Source organism: Hyperolius riggenbachi, chromosome 1, assembly GCF_040937935.1.
Source record: "Hyperolius riggenbachi isolate aHypRig1 chromosome 1, aHypRig1.pri, whole genome shotgun sequence".
NCBI classification, from domain to species: domain Eukaryota; kingdom Metazoa; phylum Chordata; class Amphibia; order Anura; family Hyperoliidae; genus Hyperolius; species Hyperolius riggenbachi.
In genome coordinates, this window is record NC_090646.1 from 398,677,694 (window position 1) to 398,696,093 (window position 18,400).

The 18,400-nt window shown below is 44.4% G+C and overlaps 1 protein-coding gene across 6 annotated transcripts in view; it reads left to right on the forward strand.

Annotated features, from left to right (window-relative positions):
• The window catches only part of FREM1 (FRAS1 related extracellular matrix 1), a 225,559-nt gene that overhangs the window by 68,107 nt on the left and 139,052 nt on the right, over positions 1–18,400 (forward strand). For 5 of the 6 annotated variants that reach the window (XM_068234783.1, XM_068234796.1, XM_068234805.1 and 2 more), the window contains 3 exons: positions 8,222–8,421; positions 12,769–13,092; positions 15,712–15,820. In XM_068234783.1, coding sequence (XP_068090884.1) covers positions 8,222–8,421; positions 12,769–13,092; positions 15,712–15,820 — 633 coding nt within the window. Of the gene's footprint in view, positions 1–8,080; positions 8,112–8,221; positions 8,422–12,768; positions 13,093–15,711; positions 15,821–18,400 lie in introns of those variants that run through there. The other variant, XM_068234788.1, reaches the window with a different exon arrangement.

Below are 18,400 nucleotides of genomic sequence, written 5' to 3' on the forward strand. Positions count from 1 at the left end.
CCCCACTAATGACCCTATTTTAGAAAGAAGACACCCCAAGGTATTCTGTTAGGAGTATGGTGAGTTCATAGAAGTTTTTATTTTTTTGTCACAAGTTAGCGGAAATTGATTTTAATTGTTTTTTTTCACAAAGTGTCATTTTCCGCTAACTTGTGACAAAAAATAAAATCTTCTATGAACTCACCATACTCCTAACGGAATACCTTTGGGTGTCTTCTTTCTAGAATGGGGTTATTTGTGGGGTTCCTATACTTCCCTGGCATTTTAGGGGCCCTAAACCGTGAGGAGTAGTCTTGAAACCAAATGTCGCAAAATGACCTGTGAAATCCTAAAGGTACTCATTGGACTTTGGGCCCCTTAGCGTACTTAGGGTGTAAAAAAGTGCCACACATGTGGTACCACCGTACTCAGGAGAAGTAGTATAATGTGTTTTGGGGTGTATTTTTACACATACCCATGCTGGGTGGGAGAAATATCTCTGTAAATGACAATTGTTTGATTTTTTTTACACACAATTGTCCATTTACAGAGAGATTTCTCCCACCCAGCATGGGTATGTGTAAAAATACACCCCAAAACACATTATACTACTTTTCCTGAGTACGGCGGTACCACATGTGTGAAACTTTTTTGCAGCCTAGGTGCGCTAAGGGGCCCAACGTCCTATTCACAGGTAATTTTGAGGCATTTGTTTTCTAGACTACTCGTCACGGTTTAGGGCCCCTAAAATGCCAGGGCAGTATAGGAACCCCACAAGTGACCCCATTTTAGAAAGAAGACACCCCAAGGTATTCCGTTAGGTGTATGGCGAGTTCATAGAAGATTTTATTTTTTGTCACAAGTTAGTGAAAATGACACTTTGTGAAAAAAAGACAATAAAAATCAATTTCCGCTAACTTTTGACAAAAAATAAAATCTTCTATGAACTCGTCATACACCTAACAGAATACCTTGGGGTGTCTTTTTTCTAAAATGGGGTCACTTGTGGGCTTCCTATACCACCCTGGCATTTTATGGGCCCAAAACCGTGAGTAATCTGGAAACCAAATGTCTCAAAATGACTGTTCAGGGGTATAAGCATCTGCAAATTTTGATGACAGGTGGTCTGTGAGGGGGCGAATTTTGTGGAACCGGTCATAAGCAGGGTGGCCTTTTAAATGACAGGTTGTATTGGGCCTGATCTGATGGATAGGAGTGCTAGGGGGGTGACAGGAGGTGATTGATGAGTCTCAGGGGGTGGTTAGAGGGGAAAATAGATGCAATCAATGCACTGGGGAGGTGATCAGAAGGGGGTCTGAGGGGGATCTGAGGGTTTGGCCGAGTGATCAGGAGCCCACACGGGGCAAATTAGGGCCTGATCTGATGGGTAGGTGTGCTAGGGGGTGACAGGAGGTGATTGATGGGTGTCTCAAGGTGTGATTAGAGGGGGGAATAGATGCAAGCAATGCACTGGCGAGGTGATCAGGGCTGGGGTCTGAGGGTGTGGGCGGGTGATTGAGTGCCCTAGGGGCAGATAGGGGTCTAATCTGATGGGTAGCAGTGACAGGGGGTGATTGATGGGTAATAAGTGGGTGTTTAGGGTAGAGAACAGATGTAAACACTGCACTTGGAAGGTGATCTGACGTCGGATCTGCGGGCGATCTATTGGTGTGGGTGGGTGATCAGATTGCTCGCAAGGGGCAGGTTAGGGGCTGATTGATGGGTGGCAGTGACAGGGGGTGATTGATGGGTGGCAGTGACAGGGGGTGATTGATGGGTGATTGACAGGTGATTGACAGGTGATCAGTGGGTTATTACAGGGAAGCACAGATGTAAATATTGCACTGGCGAATTGATAAGGGGGGTCTGAGGGCAATCTGAGCGTGTAGGCGGGTGATTGGGTGCCTGCAAGGGGCAGATTAGGGTCTGATCTGATGGGTAACAGTGACAGGTGGTGATAGGGGGTGATTGATGGGTGATTGATAGGTAATTAGTGGGTGTTTAGGGTAGATAACAGATGTAAACACTGCACTTGGGAGGTGATCTGACATCGGATCTGCGGGCGATCTATTGGTGTGGGTGGGTGATCAGATTGCCCGTAAGGGGCAGGTTAGGGGCTGATTGATGGGTGGCAGTGACAGGGGGTGATTGATGGGTGATTGACGGGTGATTGACAGGTGATTGACAGGTGATCAGGGGGATAGATGCATACAGTACACGGGGGGGGGGGGGTGTCTGGGAGGGGGGGGTCTGGGGAGAATCTGAGGGGTGGGGGGGTGATCAGGAGGGGGCAGAGGGCAGGGGGGGGATAAAAAAAAATAGCGTTGACAGATAGTGACAGGGAGTGATTGATGGGTGATTAGGGGGGTGATTGGGTGCAAACAGGGGTCTGGGGGGTGGGAAGGGGGGGGTCTGAGGGGTGCTGTGGGCGATCGGGGGCAGGGGGGGTAAAATCAGCGTGCTTGGGTGCGACATAGGGTGGCTGCAGCTTGCCCTGGTGGTCCCTCGGACATTGGGACCACCAGGGCAGGAGGCAGCCTGTATAATACACTTTGTAAACATTACAAAGTGTATTATACACTTTGTATGCGGCGATCCGGGTGTTAGTAACCCGCCGGCGCTTCTGAACGGCCGGCGGGTTACAGCGCGAGGTGGGCGGAGCCAGTCCTCGGCGGCCGATCGCGTCACGAATGACGCGATCGCGCCGCCCATGCCCCTACAAGGACCGCCGCCATTTGTCAATACGGCGGTCCTTGCGGGGTCCACTTCCCGGCCGCCAATTGTCTATACGGCGGTCGGGAAGTAAAGAAATAATTGATAATATGTTCATTCAGCTTCTCTGGTTTCATGAAATACAATCCGAATAAAAAAATACGATTGTTCACGAAAAATCATTAACAGGCACCTTTATTCACATTGGTCTTGGACATTAGGGATGGAATTCGCAATGGCATAGGTTCACCAGCAGGGAACTTCCATCCCGTAATGTGCAGCATGACTTGTGACCTAAAGTCACCTGGTCAGTAAGGACAGGTGTGAACATCACAGATCAATTGACTTCAAGTCAAAGGTCATGCTGGACTTAATTGGATGGAAATTCTCCACAGACGAACCACAACGAATTCTATATCTAATTCACATACTTATTCCACTGTATCTCCCTAATTTGTATTCAGGTTTAGAATGATTATTATAATATCCCTCATTATACAGCATCATTCTCTAAACTTGTATATTTCTCTCTGAGTAGAAAATGTGTGCATGTTCTGTGCAGTGTGCAAATGTGATACTATGACAGTGAGGAATGTTCTACGGGTTAGTGGCCTGGAGCCCTTCATTTGTACAGTATCCAGACATTGTTGATATTTCAACTAGAATTCTTTTAACTTCCTGTGACATCAACATCTTGGCTATATGAAGTAACATCAGGGATGCTGTAAATTAGATTGGATTAAACAGGAAGGCCTAAGGATAGATAAACTGAAAGGAAGTAAGTAAGACGAAAGAAAGATAACTACGAGGGTCATCTGGAATGTAACAGCCGTTTTCAATTAATCAATTAAGGAAACATCTTATTTATTTTATTTTAGACAGACTATTGTAATGAGCGCAGCCGCGGCAGACTGCATCGCCTCTGGGTCCCTGCCCGTCTCTCCGGCGGACGCCGGGGACGGAACTGACTGCTCCCTGTAGGGCGCGCGCATAGACAGGACCTTTATGCGGGGAGAGGGATCGTCAGCTGACCTGCTGGTCAGCTAACGGCAGAGGAGACTCACGGCGCCCCGGATTGGCTGGCTGCAGGGGTGTGCCAGTGAGGTCTCCTCTGTTTCTTAAGCCTTCGGGCTTCAGTCTGGCGCTGTCTGTTGTCGTGAATGCTTGGGTGTCAGCGCTCAGACCTTTAGATTAGATCCCAGGTGTGATGCCAAGGATTTCACACCTAGATTAGGATATTGCTGTTGCTCTGTTATCTGTCAGTTTAGATCCCAGGTGTGATGCCAAGGATTTCACACCTAGATTAGGATATTGCTATTGCTCTGTTATCTGTCAGTTTAGATCCCAGGTGTGATGCCAAGGATTTACACCTAGATTAGGATATTGCTATATGGCTCTGTTATCTGTCAGTTTAGATCCCAGGTGTGATGCCAAGGATTTCACACCTAGCTTAGGATATTGCTATATTGCTCTGTTATCTGTCAGACTAGATCCCAGGTGTTAATGCCAAGGACTTCACACCTAGACTAGGATATTGTATTGTATGGATTTCTGTGTATGACTCTTAGCTATCTACTCTGACTCTGATTCTGCTTTCTGTTCCTGTACTTTCGCCTATCTGCCTACCTGTTGCTGAACCTCTGCCTGATTACCGATTACTCTCTTGTCTCTCGATCTTGTATCGATACTTACCTCTCTGTTGCCGAGCCTTGCCTGCCTGACCATTCTACTCACCAGTGGGCCCTCGCCATTGGTGAGGTGTTGCTACGCCAGCCCCTCTGGTGTAGCAGTTCGCCTAGGCTGCAGTATGGTCTGAACCGCCCGCTCCTGTGGAGATTCAATCTCAGTTTCAGTATCCCCAGCTTGCTGGGGTTTGTACTTTATTATACGGACAGCCTGTGAGTCGTTGGTACCTCGCCAGCAGCTCTGGCGAGGTCTTTCCTTTATTAGTTTCAGCTAGTGCCAGCCTGATTCTCTGTAGGGGCCTAGTCTACGTGGTATCTGAGGCTCATCAGCTTCACTGATGAGCACCTGTTATGTATTCACTATCCTCACCTGCTCCACTGTTGAGGTATAGCTTAGTGATTGATGGTACCTTCTCAGCTCCTCTGGAGGGTTCAACCAAAGCGGTCCAAGTCACTTGTGTCACCTTTCCAGCTACACTGGAAAGGCCTGGGGTAGCTTCTTGCTGCCAGTTAAGCTAGCTCCTTGCCAGCTCCTCTGATAGGACTAGTCTGCTATCAGGTGAACGTCTGTTATTATCAGTCTGATTGGTTCTTGTCTCTCGCCTCCACCCCTGGCAGAGACCAGCTATACTATCTCCGTATTCTCTGTCTGTACCCTTCCCAGCCCCACTGGGGAGCCTTGTGTCTAATCTGTCCTGTTTGCATCCTGAGTGTTCCTTACCAACTCCTTTGGTAAGATCCTGTAAAACCATTAGAGTTACAGTTGCACCAAACACACACACACTCTGCTCTCGGTCTTGCTATACTGGCATTATTGGTGATTCTGCGGATTACACATAATCGGGTATAGCGTCTGTATTGTTGGTGATTCCGCAGATCACCAATAATCAGACATCTGTGTTGTGGCACTAACCGTCACAACTATCTTCTGATTATTTTGCTACATACATAATCACCTCCTTTATTTAAGCATTTATTATATAGTTTTACAAGATTTTAAATCACTTAATGCAATAGTCTTCCACTATTCATCAATGGATAGAATGTTTTGATTGGGGGGAGGGGGGCCTCCAGGTTAATGCTGCTGAACAAACAGTGATTGTCATTCTGCAGTCTTGTGACAAGCTGTGCAGGGAGAGAAGAGGTTAACCTAACAAATGCAAGTTAATTACACAGAAACACTGCTTTGCATGGCAGAAAAAAGCAAATTACATTGCTTTCTGAGTAGGAAGAATTGAGGGGGGGATTCATGTTAATTCTGCTGAACAAGCAGTTACTGGCATTCTGCAGTCACATGATAAGTGGTACAGAGAAAGAAGAAATTAACCTGGCAGACTCAAGTTAAATTACACTTAAAGAATACATTGTATGGCAGATTAAAGGACAACTGTAGTGAGAGGTATATGGAGGTTGGCCATATTTAATTCCTTTTGAGCAATACCATTTGCCTGGCTATCCTGCTGATCCCCAGATCTCAGCCACAGCCACAGACCCTGAATAAGCATTCAGCAGATCAGGTGTTTCTGACATTATTGTCAGATTTCCAAGATTAGCTGCAGGCTTGTTTCTGGTGTTATTCAGACACTACGGCAGCCAAATAGATCAGCAGGACTGCCAGGAAATTGGTATTGTTTAAAAGGAAATAAATATGGCATCCTCCACATACCTCTTGCTACAGTCGTCCTTTAAAGCAAATGGCTGTTACTCTTGCTTTTATTCTCTGGATGGCCCTTGTATATGGATGGTCAACTCCTGCTCCAGTAACAAATATAATATTTTGGAATTCAGCTGACTTCCAACTGTCACCAAGACAGAAATTGAGGACAAAATAGCAAAGAGACAAATACAGTAAAAAAAAAAATTTAAATTAAAAATGTTTTATACCTTCCCAATGCTGGTAAAACAGAAAAACAGAAAAAACAAAACAACAACAACAAAACACAACCTTTGGCTACAGGTCCACTTTAGGGTAAAAGAAAGATAGACATATAAATAGACAAACAGACTGAGAGAGTGTTGTCCCTTTTAAACTGGCCATCAATTTTTATTTTCACCTGCAGATTCAATCAACATTATCTGTGATGCAACAAGCCATAACCTGCCCATGACGCCAGGTGACGCCGCTTCCTTGTGCAGCATCACGTGTCAGGTGGCATCCTGGCCCCCCTCCCCGGCCGCTGCTTACGTTCTTGAGGCCTCTTTTCCACGAACTGTTTCTAGGCAGTGAAATGACTCTCAAACTTTCACAACTGCTCACTGCTGCCTGGTAACTGCTTGTCGCTGCCTGGTAACTGCTCACTGCTGCCTGGCAACTGCTTGCTGAGCACACAGCTCAACAGTTCGTGGAAAAGAGGCCTGAAGCAATCGGCGACCGCCTCCTGCAGTAGGTCAGGCTCACGCACTCCCTGTCCTGCTTGTAGACCTCAGATCCGCGTGACTCGATGAGTCTCCCATAGCCGCATGTATATCGGAAGTAATTACTTCCTATGGGAGCCGTGGCAGGTCCTGCAATCCTGAGGTCTACAAGCAGGACAAGCGAGGGGGACTCTGGGCCAGTCCAGCTGCAGGAGGCGGCCGCCACTTGCTTCAAGAAGGTAAGCGGCGACTGGGATTGGAGAGAGGGGGGTCAAGGCACCTCTAACCTATACTGGGGCAACTATACAAGCTACCTATACAGGGGCAACTATACTGGCAACCTATACAGAGGACAACAATATTTGCTACCTATACTGGGTTCAACTACACTAGCTACTTATATTGGGGCAACTATACCTGGTTACCCTATGCTACCCTATACCTGGGGGCACCTATACTTGACTACTACCTACACTGAGGGTGAAAATTTTCGGGTGCTGTGCGATCATTCCAAATCGGTGGCGGGGGGGGGGGGGGGGGGGGGCGGCTCTCTATGTGGCTAGCAGGAGATTGCATGCAGGCTGCGCACGCATCTCCCGCCTTCAGTCTCCGAGCGGCGATTGCCGCTCGGAGACTGTTAGACATCTAATTAGGCCATACAGAGTTGCAATCTAAGGCAGCGCTGTACTGTGGACAGCTGTGTGACACGGCTGTCCCTTCTGCTGCTCTGGAAAGTGATCCGCTGTCATAGGCTTCAACCTATGACAGCCAATCACTTCCCTGCCTCTGGAGGGGACAGCCGTGTCACACGACTGTCCCCTGTACAGCACTGCCTTAGATTACAGCACTGTACGTAGTAAATAGACGGCGGTTTCACCGTATAACAGTCTCCTGGCAGCGATCGCCGCTGGGAGACTGAAGGTGGGGCGGAGCTCCGCCATCCAAGCAGGGATGCGCGCGCATCGCCGCGTGCGATCACCCACAAACTACTCCCCAAGGACCTTACGCCGATCGGCGTTAGGCAGTCCTGGGGCTGCCAACGTGGCCACACCCAGTGGCATGACGCGGTCGGGAAGTAGTTAAGGCTAGTTGCATACTATGATGGTGTGATCATCCAGCGCCAGCAGCGGCTTTGGAAAGTCACACCGCGCAGTGCAACCGTAAAGAAAAAAAAATGTACATGGGACTTCCTGTTTACTTCTAGGCGTCACAGAGCAACGCACTGCAGGTTTTTGCATTTCTTCTGCAGCGGCCGGAGCACTTCCATCGCATTACGTAGCACCGCTGGTACTGTAGCCAGTTTCATAGAAAATAATGGCCACTGCAACGAGCAACGAGCTGAGGCAGGGGAGAGTAGCGCAATGGAATGTGACGCATCAGGTGTGAAAGGATTCTTAAATGTATGAGCTGCCTCAGTGTTTCATGTGGTCAGTATGTACAGTCAGAGATGGTTAAATATGTCAGATTGATAATATTTTTTAATTTTGCAGACGATAAGCCAAGTCCTCTGTGCAAGCGTGGAGATTGCATTCTGGGGCTGAAGAGACTATCCGGCACAATAAAGGCCAGCTGTGAGGAATTCCTATTAATGGGTATCAAGTACCAGCACCTAGACCCGCCTTCTCCAAGCATTGACTACATTAGCATCAGGCTGGACCTCACTGACACCAGGAACAAAGCTTTATATAAGGTACCTTAGATAACTGAAATCACTAAGGAAATTTATAAGAAATAGCAAAGCCAATTGCAGACATATACCCTATATCTTTGAATATAAGTTCTTGTGTAGTAAACTCCAATATTGGACCCGCTTAGCGGGGCTGGTTCTAGAAATGTTGCTGCCTGAGGCAAACTTGTGAGGATGCGACTACCCCCCCTTTGGAATGGTCCTACAGCACCCGACAATTAACACACATTGCTTCATTTAGTTTTCTCACATGACATACTGCAGCTCAACACAATAGCACACTGGCTGGCTGTGAGTCTGTGACAAACAAACTACTCGCCCTCAGCCACTCCATTCCTCCTCAGTCAGGACAGCAGTGCCACCTCCTCCCTTCTGCTGTGGAAGTCAAATGAAACACTGCTGCTCTCCTGCCTCCCCCACTCCTCACTCACTGTCTGACTCCTCACACAGCACAACAAGCTGATTTTCCCCAATGATGACCTCTTCACCCTGCTCTCCTCTATCTTCTCCTCCTACTCTGACTGCATGCTGTTAGACACAGTACAAACATGCTGCCCCTGTAATCTCTGCACCTGATGCAAATGTTTCACCTTGCTTCATAAGAGTACTGGCCCTACCTCTTAGAGTAGGTTCACACTTTTTTTTAAAAACGTATCTGTGGCTCCATTTTTTGGCCCAGTGTGGTGGTGGCGGTGGTGGTGGGGGGGGGGGGGGGGGGTGGCAGCTGTACACATGCTAGATCTTCAGGTAAGATGACGCAGAACAACTGCCTTGTCTTAAGATTATCTAGCATGTGTTTGATGCTCAAGAGGTAGAACATATAAAATGCAGGGAATGCAAGTTTTAGCATTTGCAGAAAGCAAGGTGTCAGCCACTGTGACACAGATGTGACACATTACATTTCATCTTGTAGCTCTGCCGGCTAGGCTGCATGGTTAGCATGCATTAATAAAGCTAAGTTATTTTAGGCATGCAGAACATGGAATAGATGATGTTAAGTACAGGAGATCCCCTACTTACAAACAACTCGAGGTACAACGTTTCAGAGATACAAACAAAGTTGACTTCATGAACAAAATGTACAGTACTGTTTTTTTATCACATATATTTGTTGGTAAATGTTACAGTATTGTATAAACCAGAGCCGGATCATCCACAAGGCAAACCTAGGCAGCTTCCTAGGGCCTGGGGAATGTCTCGGGGCCTGGTGGATGCTAGCTCCCACCAAATCTTACCAAAAAAGCCAGGTGATCATAAGTGCTGGGCAAAAACTGCTAAGGCCCCATTTCATCTTCATGCTTTTCTGGTATAAACTGTTGTAAGTAGTTTAGAACAGTTTAAAAGCACGTTGAATTCAACCAAAAAACATAGTTTATACATTATGTTTAAATCCAGAGTTGTCTTAAAGTAAATCATTTATCCACTTTTCACCATGTTTAGCACAGTACTCGACTCACAAATAAATTCAATTTACAATCTTCCGGAACGTAACCTGTAGGGGACCTCCTGTAAAGAAGAGTTTAGTTCAGGTTTGCTGGAATTCTGATGTCAGCCAATAAAGTGCCATGCAGTAAAGCATGTAGGGGAATTCCTCCTGTGTTTAACATTTGCACCTTAATATGTAAGCCGTGTATGGTCATGTGTAAGCACGTTAGAACAAAGCTTAAAGGGACACTTAAGTCAAAAAAATAAAATGAGTTTTACTCACCTGGGGCTTCCAATAGCCCCCTGCAGCTGTCCGGTGCCCTCGCCGTCTCCCTCCGATCCTCCTGGCCCCGCCGGCAGCCACTTCCTGTTTCGGTGACAGGAGCTGACAGGCTGGGGACGCGAGTGATGCTTCGCGTTCCTGGCCACAATAGCGCCATCTATGCTGCTATAGCATATATCATATACTATATTGCAGCATAGAGGGTGCTAATGTGTCTGGGAACGCGAAGAATCACTCACGTCCCCAGCCTGTCAGCTCCTGTCACCGAAACAGGAAGTTGCTGCCGGCGGGGCCAGGAGGATCTGAGGGAGACGGCGAGGGCACCGGACAGCTGCAGGGGGCTATTGGAAGGCCTAGGTGAGTAAAACTCATTTTTTTTGTTTGACTTAAGTGTCCCTTTAAGCAAAGACATCATACTGAGAACTTGGCAATGAAGGTGTAAAGGCCTGTAAATAGAAAAAACCCAGTGCTTGGTGAATTTGTTTATTTGTTTATTGTATTTTTGTACATCTGTTACTAGATCTTTTCATCCAGATGGTGCTTTGCAAAATATTTTGCTACAATACAAGACAAATATGTGTACTTTGAAAATATGAAAAAAAATACTTTATTTCGTTGTCATGCAAGGAACAAAACATAATAATTAATGTAACCATAATCATTTCATTCTTCCTTACACTGTCCACACAGTACTAAGCCCTCATGCACTAGTGACTAGGGCACCAAAAGGAGCTGTTTGGCCAAAAAGGATGTTAAGAGCTAGAGCTGTTTAGCTCAATTCAGTCCTAAGTAATATACCTTAAAGGAAGCCAAGTGCCACTTTTTTTTCTGTAGGTGGTCCTGATTTTTAATAGTTATAGGAACTGCCATCTTTTAGGTGCCCATTATTAATCCAGAGAAGATGTGAAGATAGCATTTGCGACTTCCTTAAACTCTTTGAAGCATAGTGTCCTATTACCCCCCTCCCACACACACACACTGATGATAGCTTTTGTTTGCTCTCTGCTAATGTGTGCAGCAAAATAATTACATAAGTCCTTATCTGCCTGAAATTTCTGAAGTCGGACAGGCCTCGGAAGTAGGGTAATAGAAGCCTCTGCTAAACTTTTAAATGTAAAATAAGTGGAAAAATGTACGTTTTTTTTAATAATGAGCCACATTGTTGGCATGCATTTTTAATTTGCTATTGAGATGCTCTGGGTGCTACAAATAGAGCTTGGTGCACTTAAATGATGTTGTGGTCTTGGTACACTGAGCAGTACAGTGCAATGGAGGGTGACGTCACACCACAAACCTGTATTATTAGAAATTATCTCCAATTAGAGTTATTTCTGTGTCATATCAGAAAAGAATGAAGAATGCCAGAGGTCAGTGAAAGTGTGTTTTTGCTATTGCATGCATGTACCAGTAATGAGAATGTTTTTCTAATAAATCCAAAACAGCTTGAATTGATTACAAAAAGTTTAATCTGACAGTGCATCTAGGAGAGTACAACAGATGAAACTGAGCATTACATTATTCCCTACAGCTCATCTCTCTGCTATGCAACCTGTTTTTATCTAAATAGATGGGAGGTTGATGCATCAATAGGTTTCACCTCACTGCCGACGATGGCAGTCAAATGAGTATTATTGACCTTGAAGGATCGCTGGAAGGGAGGCCAATGACATCAGGAGTCATCTGTATTAATGCTAGATTTTTTCTTGAGACAACAGTTTAGTATTCTAAGGCTTTATGCCTTCAAATGCAAATTACTTTGCAATGCTATGTATTTTTTGCGGTACTGTAGGGTATTGGGTATACATACGTTTTAGACACACGTTTTATACATGGTTACTGTTCATATTTCTATGCCTCTTAGATTATGGAAATTTACAGGTCCAAAAAGTGTACAAAGTTTACAAAATGTAGTAGATAAGTTAATTCCCGGTACCGGTACCTCCTGTTTCAAAATGGAACAAATTACTACTGAAAATAAATAACTACTGTTTTACTACTACAACACAAACAACAACAAAAAAAACCATTAAAAAACCCACAACAAACTCTAAAACGTCAGATCGTAAATTTAAATCTGCTTGTGGACTTTAATGTGTAGCTCCACAATCATTACAAAACTATATCATATATGTTATTGACAGACAAGCATTTACCTAATTTAATGTTATTAAAATTATCTTTACAGTTATGTCTGCAGTCAGCCATGATTTTTTTTCTGAATTAAATGTCCTTGCAGCAATGGTAATAGTCCACAGTTTGGTGGACAAAACAACTCCAAAGTTTTATTTTTAAATCCTAATTGCCTTCTGCAGTCTTTGTTGTATCCACAATGGTAGAAATATTCACATCTAGAAGTATACCAGAATATCAAATGTTCTTAACCCATGTACAGGCATGGACTCTTTCATTTCCTTTCAGAATATCTTTGCTGCTAGGTAAGGCAGACAGAGCGAAAGGAAAGAAGTTTGTGACTTCATCAATGTTTTCAAACATTTTTAGCATGCATATAGTTGTCTTTGAGGTTTTTTTTAATTTATTGGTTAAACTTTATGTTACAATCATCAGATGATCAGATCCACAACAGGGTTTATGGTCAGATTGTGAATATTATGTTTACTGAATTTATTTTGTGATTCTTACAGTCAGAAAATACTTGGATTCCTGTCCACATTCAGAATGCTATGCCCAACCAAATCCCCAAAGCTGCCTTCATGTCGATGTTTATCCTAGAAGTGGATCAATTTATTCTGACACCCCTGACTACAGCAACGCTTGATGCAGAGGATGGTGAAACAAGGAAACCTTTACTTGTCTTCAATATCACAGACCCTCCACGAGAGGGATACATTACACATCTCAATGACCACACTAAGCCCATTACGTCTTTCACATGGCAAGATCTCAGTGACATGATAATAGCATATCAACCGCCAAACAGCAGTCACATCGAGCGAAGAAATCTGGAGGTTGGTGAAAACCCGTGTAATCAGTAAGAATGAGTGTACAAACTAACTTAGATGCCATATATTAATGTATCCATTGCAGTAGTATTTTGGATGTATATTTACTTAAAAAAAAAAAAGCGTTTCACAAGGACTTGATTTCTATCACTGCATAGTGCTCTATTGACACCCATTGTAACAATAAGGAAGAATTGCAGTGTATAATGTAACAAAATAATTTGTTTATAAATCCTTTTTTGCAAATCATTCTTAAAGAGAATCTGTACTGTCCGATTTGTACAATAAAAAACATACCAATCGAGTCACTGTGATCTCCTGGATCCCTCTTTGCCATTTCCGCCGCTCCCCGACGCAATCCTGGCTTTTAATCGCCAGTTTTAGGCAGTGTTTACAAACATGGCCGCTAACCAGGAAGCGATGTATGTGTATATATATATATATATATATATATATATATATATATATATATATATATATATATATATCATGTCACAGTATAGTACAAGTTTTTATTACATTGTGAAATATCTGCACTCCTGTCAGGGATTGTCACAGTTTCTCAGCATGACAAGCTGAAACAGAGAGCAGAGACTTGTCTGTGAGGGATAAACAAAGCACACACACAGAGCCTGCAGGGGGCGTGCATAACTTCTCCCTATCACAGCAGAGGCAGTGGATTCCTCTCTGTGTCGACAAAACCTGACAAAGGAAAGAAGTTAGATAGATTACAGAGACAGTGCAACTAGAAAAGGCTGCAGTAATCCAGACCACATTAGAACAGGTATAGGAAGTTATAGGATAGAAGAAATAAGGCTGTAAATTTTGTTACAGAGTCTCTTTAAAACACGTTTTCCCATTAACTGATTTTAAAGGTCTCAACAGCATTTCACTGCAGAACTTGTGTGTCTTGAATTTCAAGCCAGCCATACTCAATACAATAAAATCATTTAATTTTAAAGTTTATTGGACAAAATTGGATGAAAAAAAAAATGTCTTTAACCACCCTGGCGTTCTATTAAGATCGCCAGGGCGGCTGCGGGAGGGTTTTTTTTAAATTAAAAAAAAACTATTTCATGCAGCCAACTGAAAGTTGGCTGCATGAAAGCCCACTAGATGGCGCTCCGGAGACGTTCTTCTGATCGGCTCCGGCGGCCAAAAGTAACACGGAAGGCCGCAATGAGCGGCCTTCCGTGTTTTGCTTACTTCGTCGCCATGGCGACGAGCGGAGTGACGTCATGGACGTCAGCCGACGTCCTGACGTCAGCCGCCTCCGATCCAGCCCTTAGCGCTGGCCGGAACTATTTGTTCCGGCTGCGCAGGGCTCAGGCGGCTGGGGGGACCCTCTTTCGCAGCTGCTCGCGGCGGATCGCCGCAGAGCGGCGGCGATCAGGCAGCACACGTGGCTGGCAAAGTGCCAGCTGCGTGTGCTGCACTTTATTTGATCAAAATCGGCCCAGCAGGGCCTGAGCGGCACCCTCTGGCGGTTATGGACGAGCTGAGCTCGTCCATACCGCTAAGGTGGTTAATGAACCTTCATAAATTAAAAAAAAAAAATAATAATAATAATAATAATAAATAAACCTTAATGTCTGTGGTGGAAAAATCTATTCAAGTAATCTGTAAAAATTACTGATTTAAAAAAAGAACCTAAAAATCAAACTGAATTTAAATACAGACATCTAGGTAATAAGATGCTCATACACTTATTGATTTTGATTTAACAACAACAGGTCAGAGGCGCTTATCGTGACCTTGAGACTGTACTGCATGTACGCCTATTTGTTATTGCCTGAGGAAGCAGGAATCAACCATGCAACACGTTTCGCAGGTATATTCCTGCTTCCTCAGGCAATAACAAATGGGAGTACACACAGTATAGTCTCAAGGTCACGATAAGTGCCTCAGAGGCGCTTATCGTGACCTTGAGACTGTACTGCATGTACGCCTATTTGTTATTGCCTGAGGAAGCAGGAATATACCTACGAAACGTGTTGCATGGTTGTCTGGAGTATATAAATAAACCTGTTGTTGTTAAAAAGCTGACAGTTAGCTGGGACAAGGTCCTCCAGCACCCAAGGCTGAGACACCAAAGTGCCCCCCTCCCATTCATCACACACTGATTACTATTAGAATAAGAGGCATCCCAGGGCCCCCAAAACCCTCAACACCCTAGTCTCTAGTTATCTGGCTTGCAGTCACTGCCATGTATCCCCTTTTCTTATTTCTCTCTGCTACAAACACAATAGGGGAATGATAGCTGAGTGAGTTGTGCGCCCCCTCCTACACAGCGCCCTGAGGCTGGAGCCTCTCCTGCCTCTGCCTCGGCCCGGCCCTGAGTATCTTGTCTACTTCAAGGAGGCGAGTCCACCACCACCTCCTGAGGAATTTTAAACTTTTTAGTACCTTTTATCCTGCTGGCGCCTCTGTTCACTCTTATATTAACTCCTTTTAACCTTGCTTTTCAACAAATGTATCGCTGCAGTAATGCTCAATACAGTGCTAAATAGGTTCAGTGTTCTTGTCGTATTAATTCTTTAATTTATGTTGGTGTAATTATTTAAATGCGTCCAGTGATTCATAATTGAAAATGCAGTAAATAAGAGTGAAATGATCTATTTGCAGGTAGAGTTTGAAGTTCATGATTTCTTTTTTGAAAGGAGCTTGCCTATCACAGTGCATATATCAATCAGGACAGCTGAAACAAATGCACCTCGAGTTTCCTGGAACATGGGTGAGATAATACAATCCTGTATGTGAAAAACAAAATTCAATGTGCAGTAATTGTCAGCGTGTATTTTACTTCTAAACCTTTGTCAGAGAGCAATGTTCACAATGTAAATGGAATCCATCAACAGTCACCACACTTTATTTTCAATGTTCAGTTTATGGGACATAGATGCACTGTCACTTTTCAATTAGGAATTTAGTGCTGGTTCACAGGGGCAAGATTTTAATTGGCCAACAAAAGTGTGTTTAAGAGCAATCTCACATTCAACTGAAAGGAAGCACTTTTTAAACGGCGGTGGCGGCAGTTGCTGTTGTTTGAGAAACCGTTGCGGCAGATCCCATTGTCGTGTCTTGGATGCTATCATGCTAAATGTAGCATCCAGCATCGGCTGTGTTTGTGTTGATCCATGTCCCCCTAGGGGCCCATAGCGCGATGTAACGACAAAAAGTTGGGAACCAATGTCGAATGCTACTACTCGGTAGCAGTAGAGCATTTAGTATCGGCTAAATGAACCGCTGCCAGCCACACATGTAAACCTGGCAGCATGGTGGCGTAGTGGTTAGCACTCTCACCTAGCAGCACTGGATTCTCCCTGTGTCTGTGTGGCTTTCCTCTGGGCACTCCGGTTTCCTCTCACACCCCAAAAACATACAGATATGTTAATTGGCTTCCCCCTAAAAATTATGTCTAGACTACGATACATACACTACACGATACATACATAGACTATGGTAGGGATTAGATTGTGAGCGGACACTTAGTGGTAAGACAATATACTCTGTACAGCGCTGCGGAAGATGTCAGCGCCATATAAATACTAAATAATAATACTGATAATAAACCTACCCTGAGGCAGGATTTTGTATTAAGAAATCATAAAACATGCTTATTAAAGAAACACATATATCGCATATAAAAGTTATTATTCATATATATTTAATAGTGTTAAACTGTGCTTATCTCTGAAACAAAACTCAGTACACTACAAGCCAAAAAGGTCCTTTGTACAGAATGGACAACAACAGACCAGCAGACATCTGAATCTATATTGAGACATGTGCTGCCATGTCTGTTCTGCCTTTGTTACGGAATGCAAACTCACAACCTGCATGATAGTAAGGGACAGTGGATAGAAGTTGAACATGTCATAATAATAGCAATGCAAATATGAATGTGCTGTCACTTGCACTGTGTAGTGTGGACCCAACTTTATTACACAGACATCCACATTAACATTTCTCCTGATCTTGTATAGAAGTGATTAACTAATTAAGATATACAGTCATTTCCTGTTGTCATTAGTTGTTGACATTAGTTTTGACCAGTGGCGTAGCTAAGGAGCTGTGGGCCCCGATGCAAGATTTACAATGGGGCCCCCCAAGCACTTTGTACTTAGCAATTGATACTGCGCACCAAAACCTGCCAAGGGCAACCACAGTGTCAGAGGTACAAGAAGGGGATGGGGAACAGTTTGTTAATGATTACCACTATTCAAAACATCTACACAGGGGCGTAGCAATAGGGGGTGCAGAGGTAGCGACCGCATCGGGGCCCTTGGGCCAGAGGGGCCCCAAAGGGTCCACCCTCTATCACAGTATTAGCTCTCTATTGGTCCTGTGCTGGTAATAATCACTTCTATAGATGCTTTGAATAGTAGTAATCCTTAACACACTGTTCCCCATCCCCTTCTTGCACCTCTGACACTGGGGTTGTCCTTGGCAGGTTTTGGTGCGCTGTATCAATTGTTATGTATAGAGTGCTTGGGGGGGCCCCATGTAAAACTTGCACCGGGGCCCACAGCTCTTTAGCTACGCCACTGCATCTACAGAAGTGATTATTATGAGCACAGGAGAGGTAATAGTGTAGTTGAGGGAGGGCCCTTCGGTGCCCATCTGGCCCAAGGGCCCCGATGCGGTGGCTACCTCTACAACCCCTATTGCTACGCCCTTGGTTTTGACCTGTTCTCAAAGCACAAAACTTTTATGTATCTTCTGCAACAAAAGAACTACCGTAACTTCACTGTGACTAAACCCTGATTCACATAACAAGGTAAGCTCACTGGTGGCCCAATGAGAATCTTGCTGATTCTGACACCTAGTGGACTAGACAAATGAGGAGCCCCTGTGGGAGTTTCAAAAATGCTTCTGCCAGGCTTCAGAAAAAAAAAGAGGATAGCGGCAGTCACGGCGGATTCTGTGGGTGGTGCAGAATGGTGGGAGGGGATATACCCCTTTCTTATTGTGCCCCTCCCACCCTGGTGTGGGCTGGTATGGCTAATATGTCATCTCCCCATGGAAGTGACTATACCAGCTTACATGGGTGAAAATATAATGACAACCTGTCATTATACTGACAAGGAGTGAAAATATCACCTAGAAGAAAACACAGGAGAAAAAGTTAATTTCATATTGGCCCTGGTTTTTTTGTTAATTTTGGGTTTAGTTGGCCTTTATGTACAGGCTTACTTTAAATGTCTGTTTATTTGTGATAATGTTACCTAAAGAGACACTGAAGTGAAAAAAAATTATGATATAATGAATTGGTTGTATAGTACCGATAATTACTAGAACAGTAGTAGCAAAG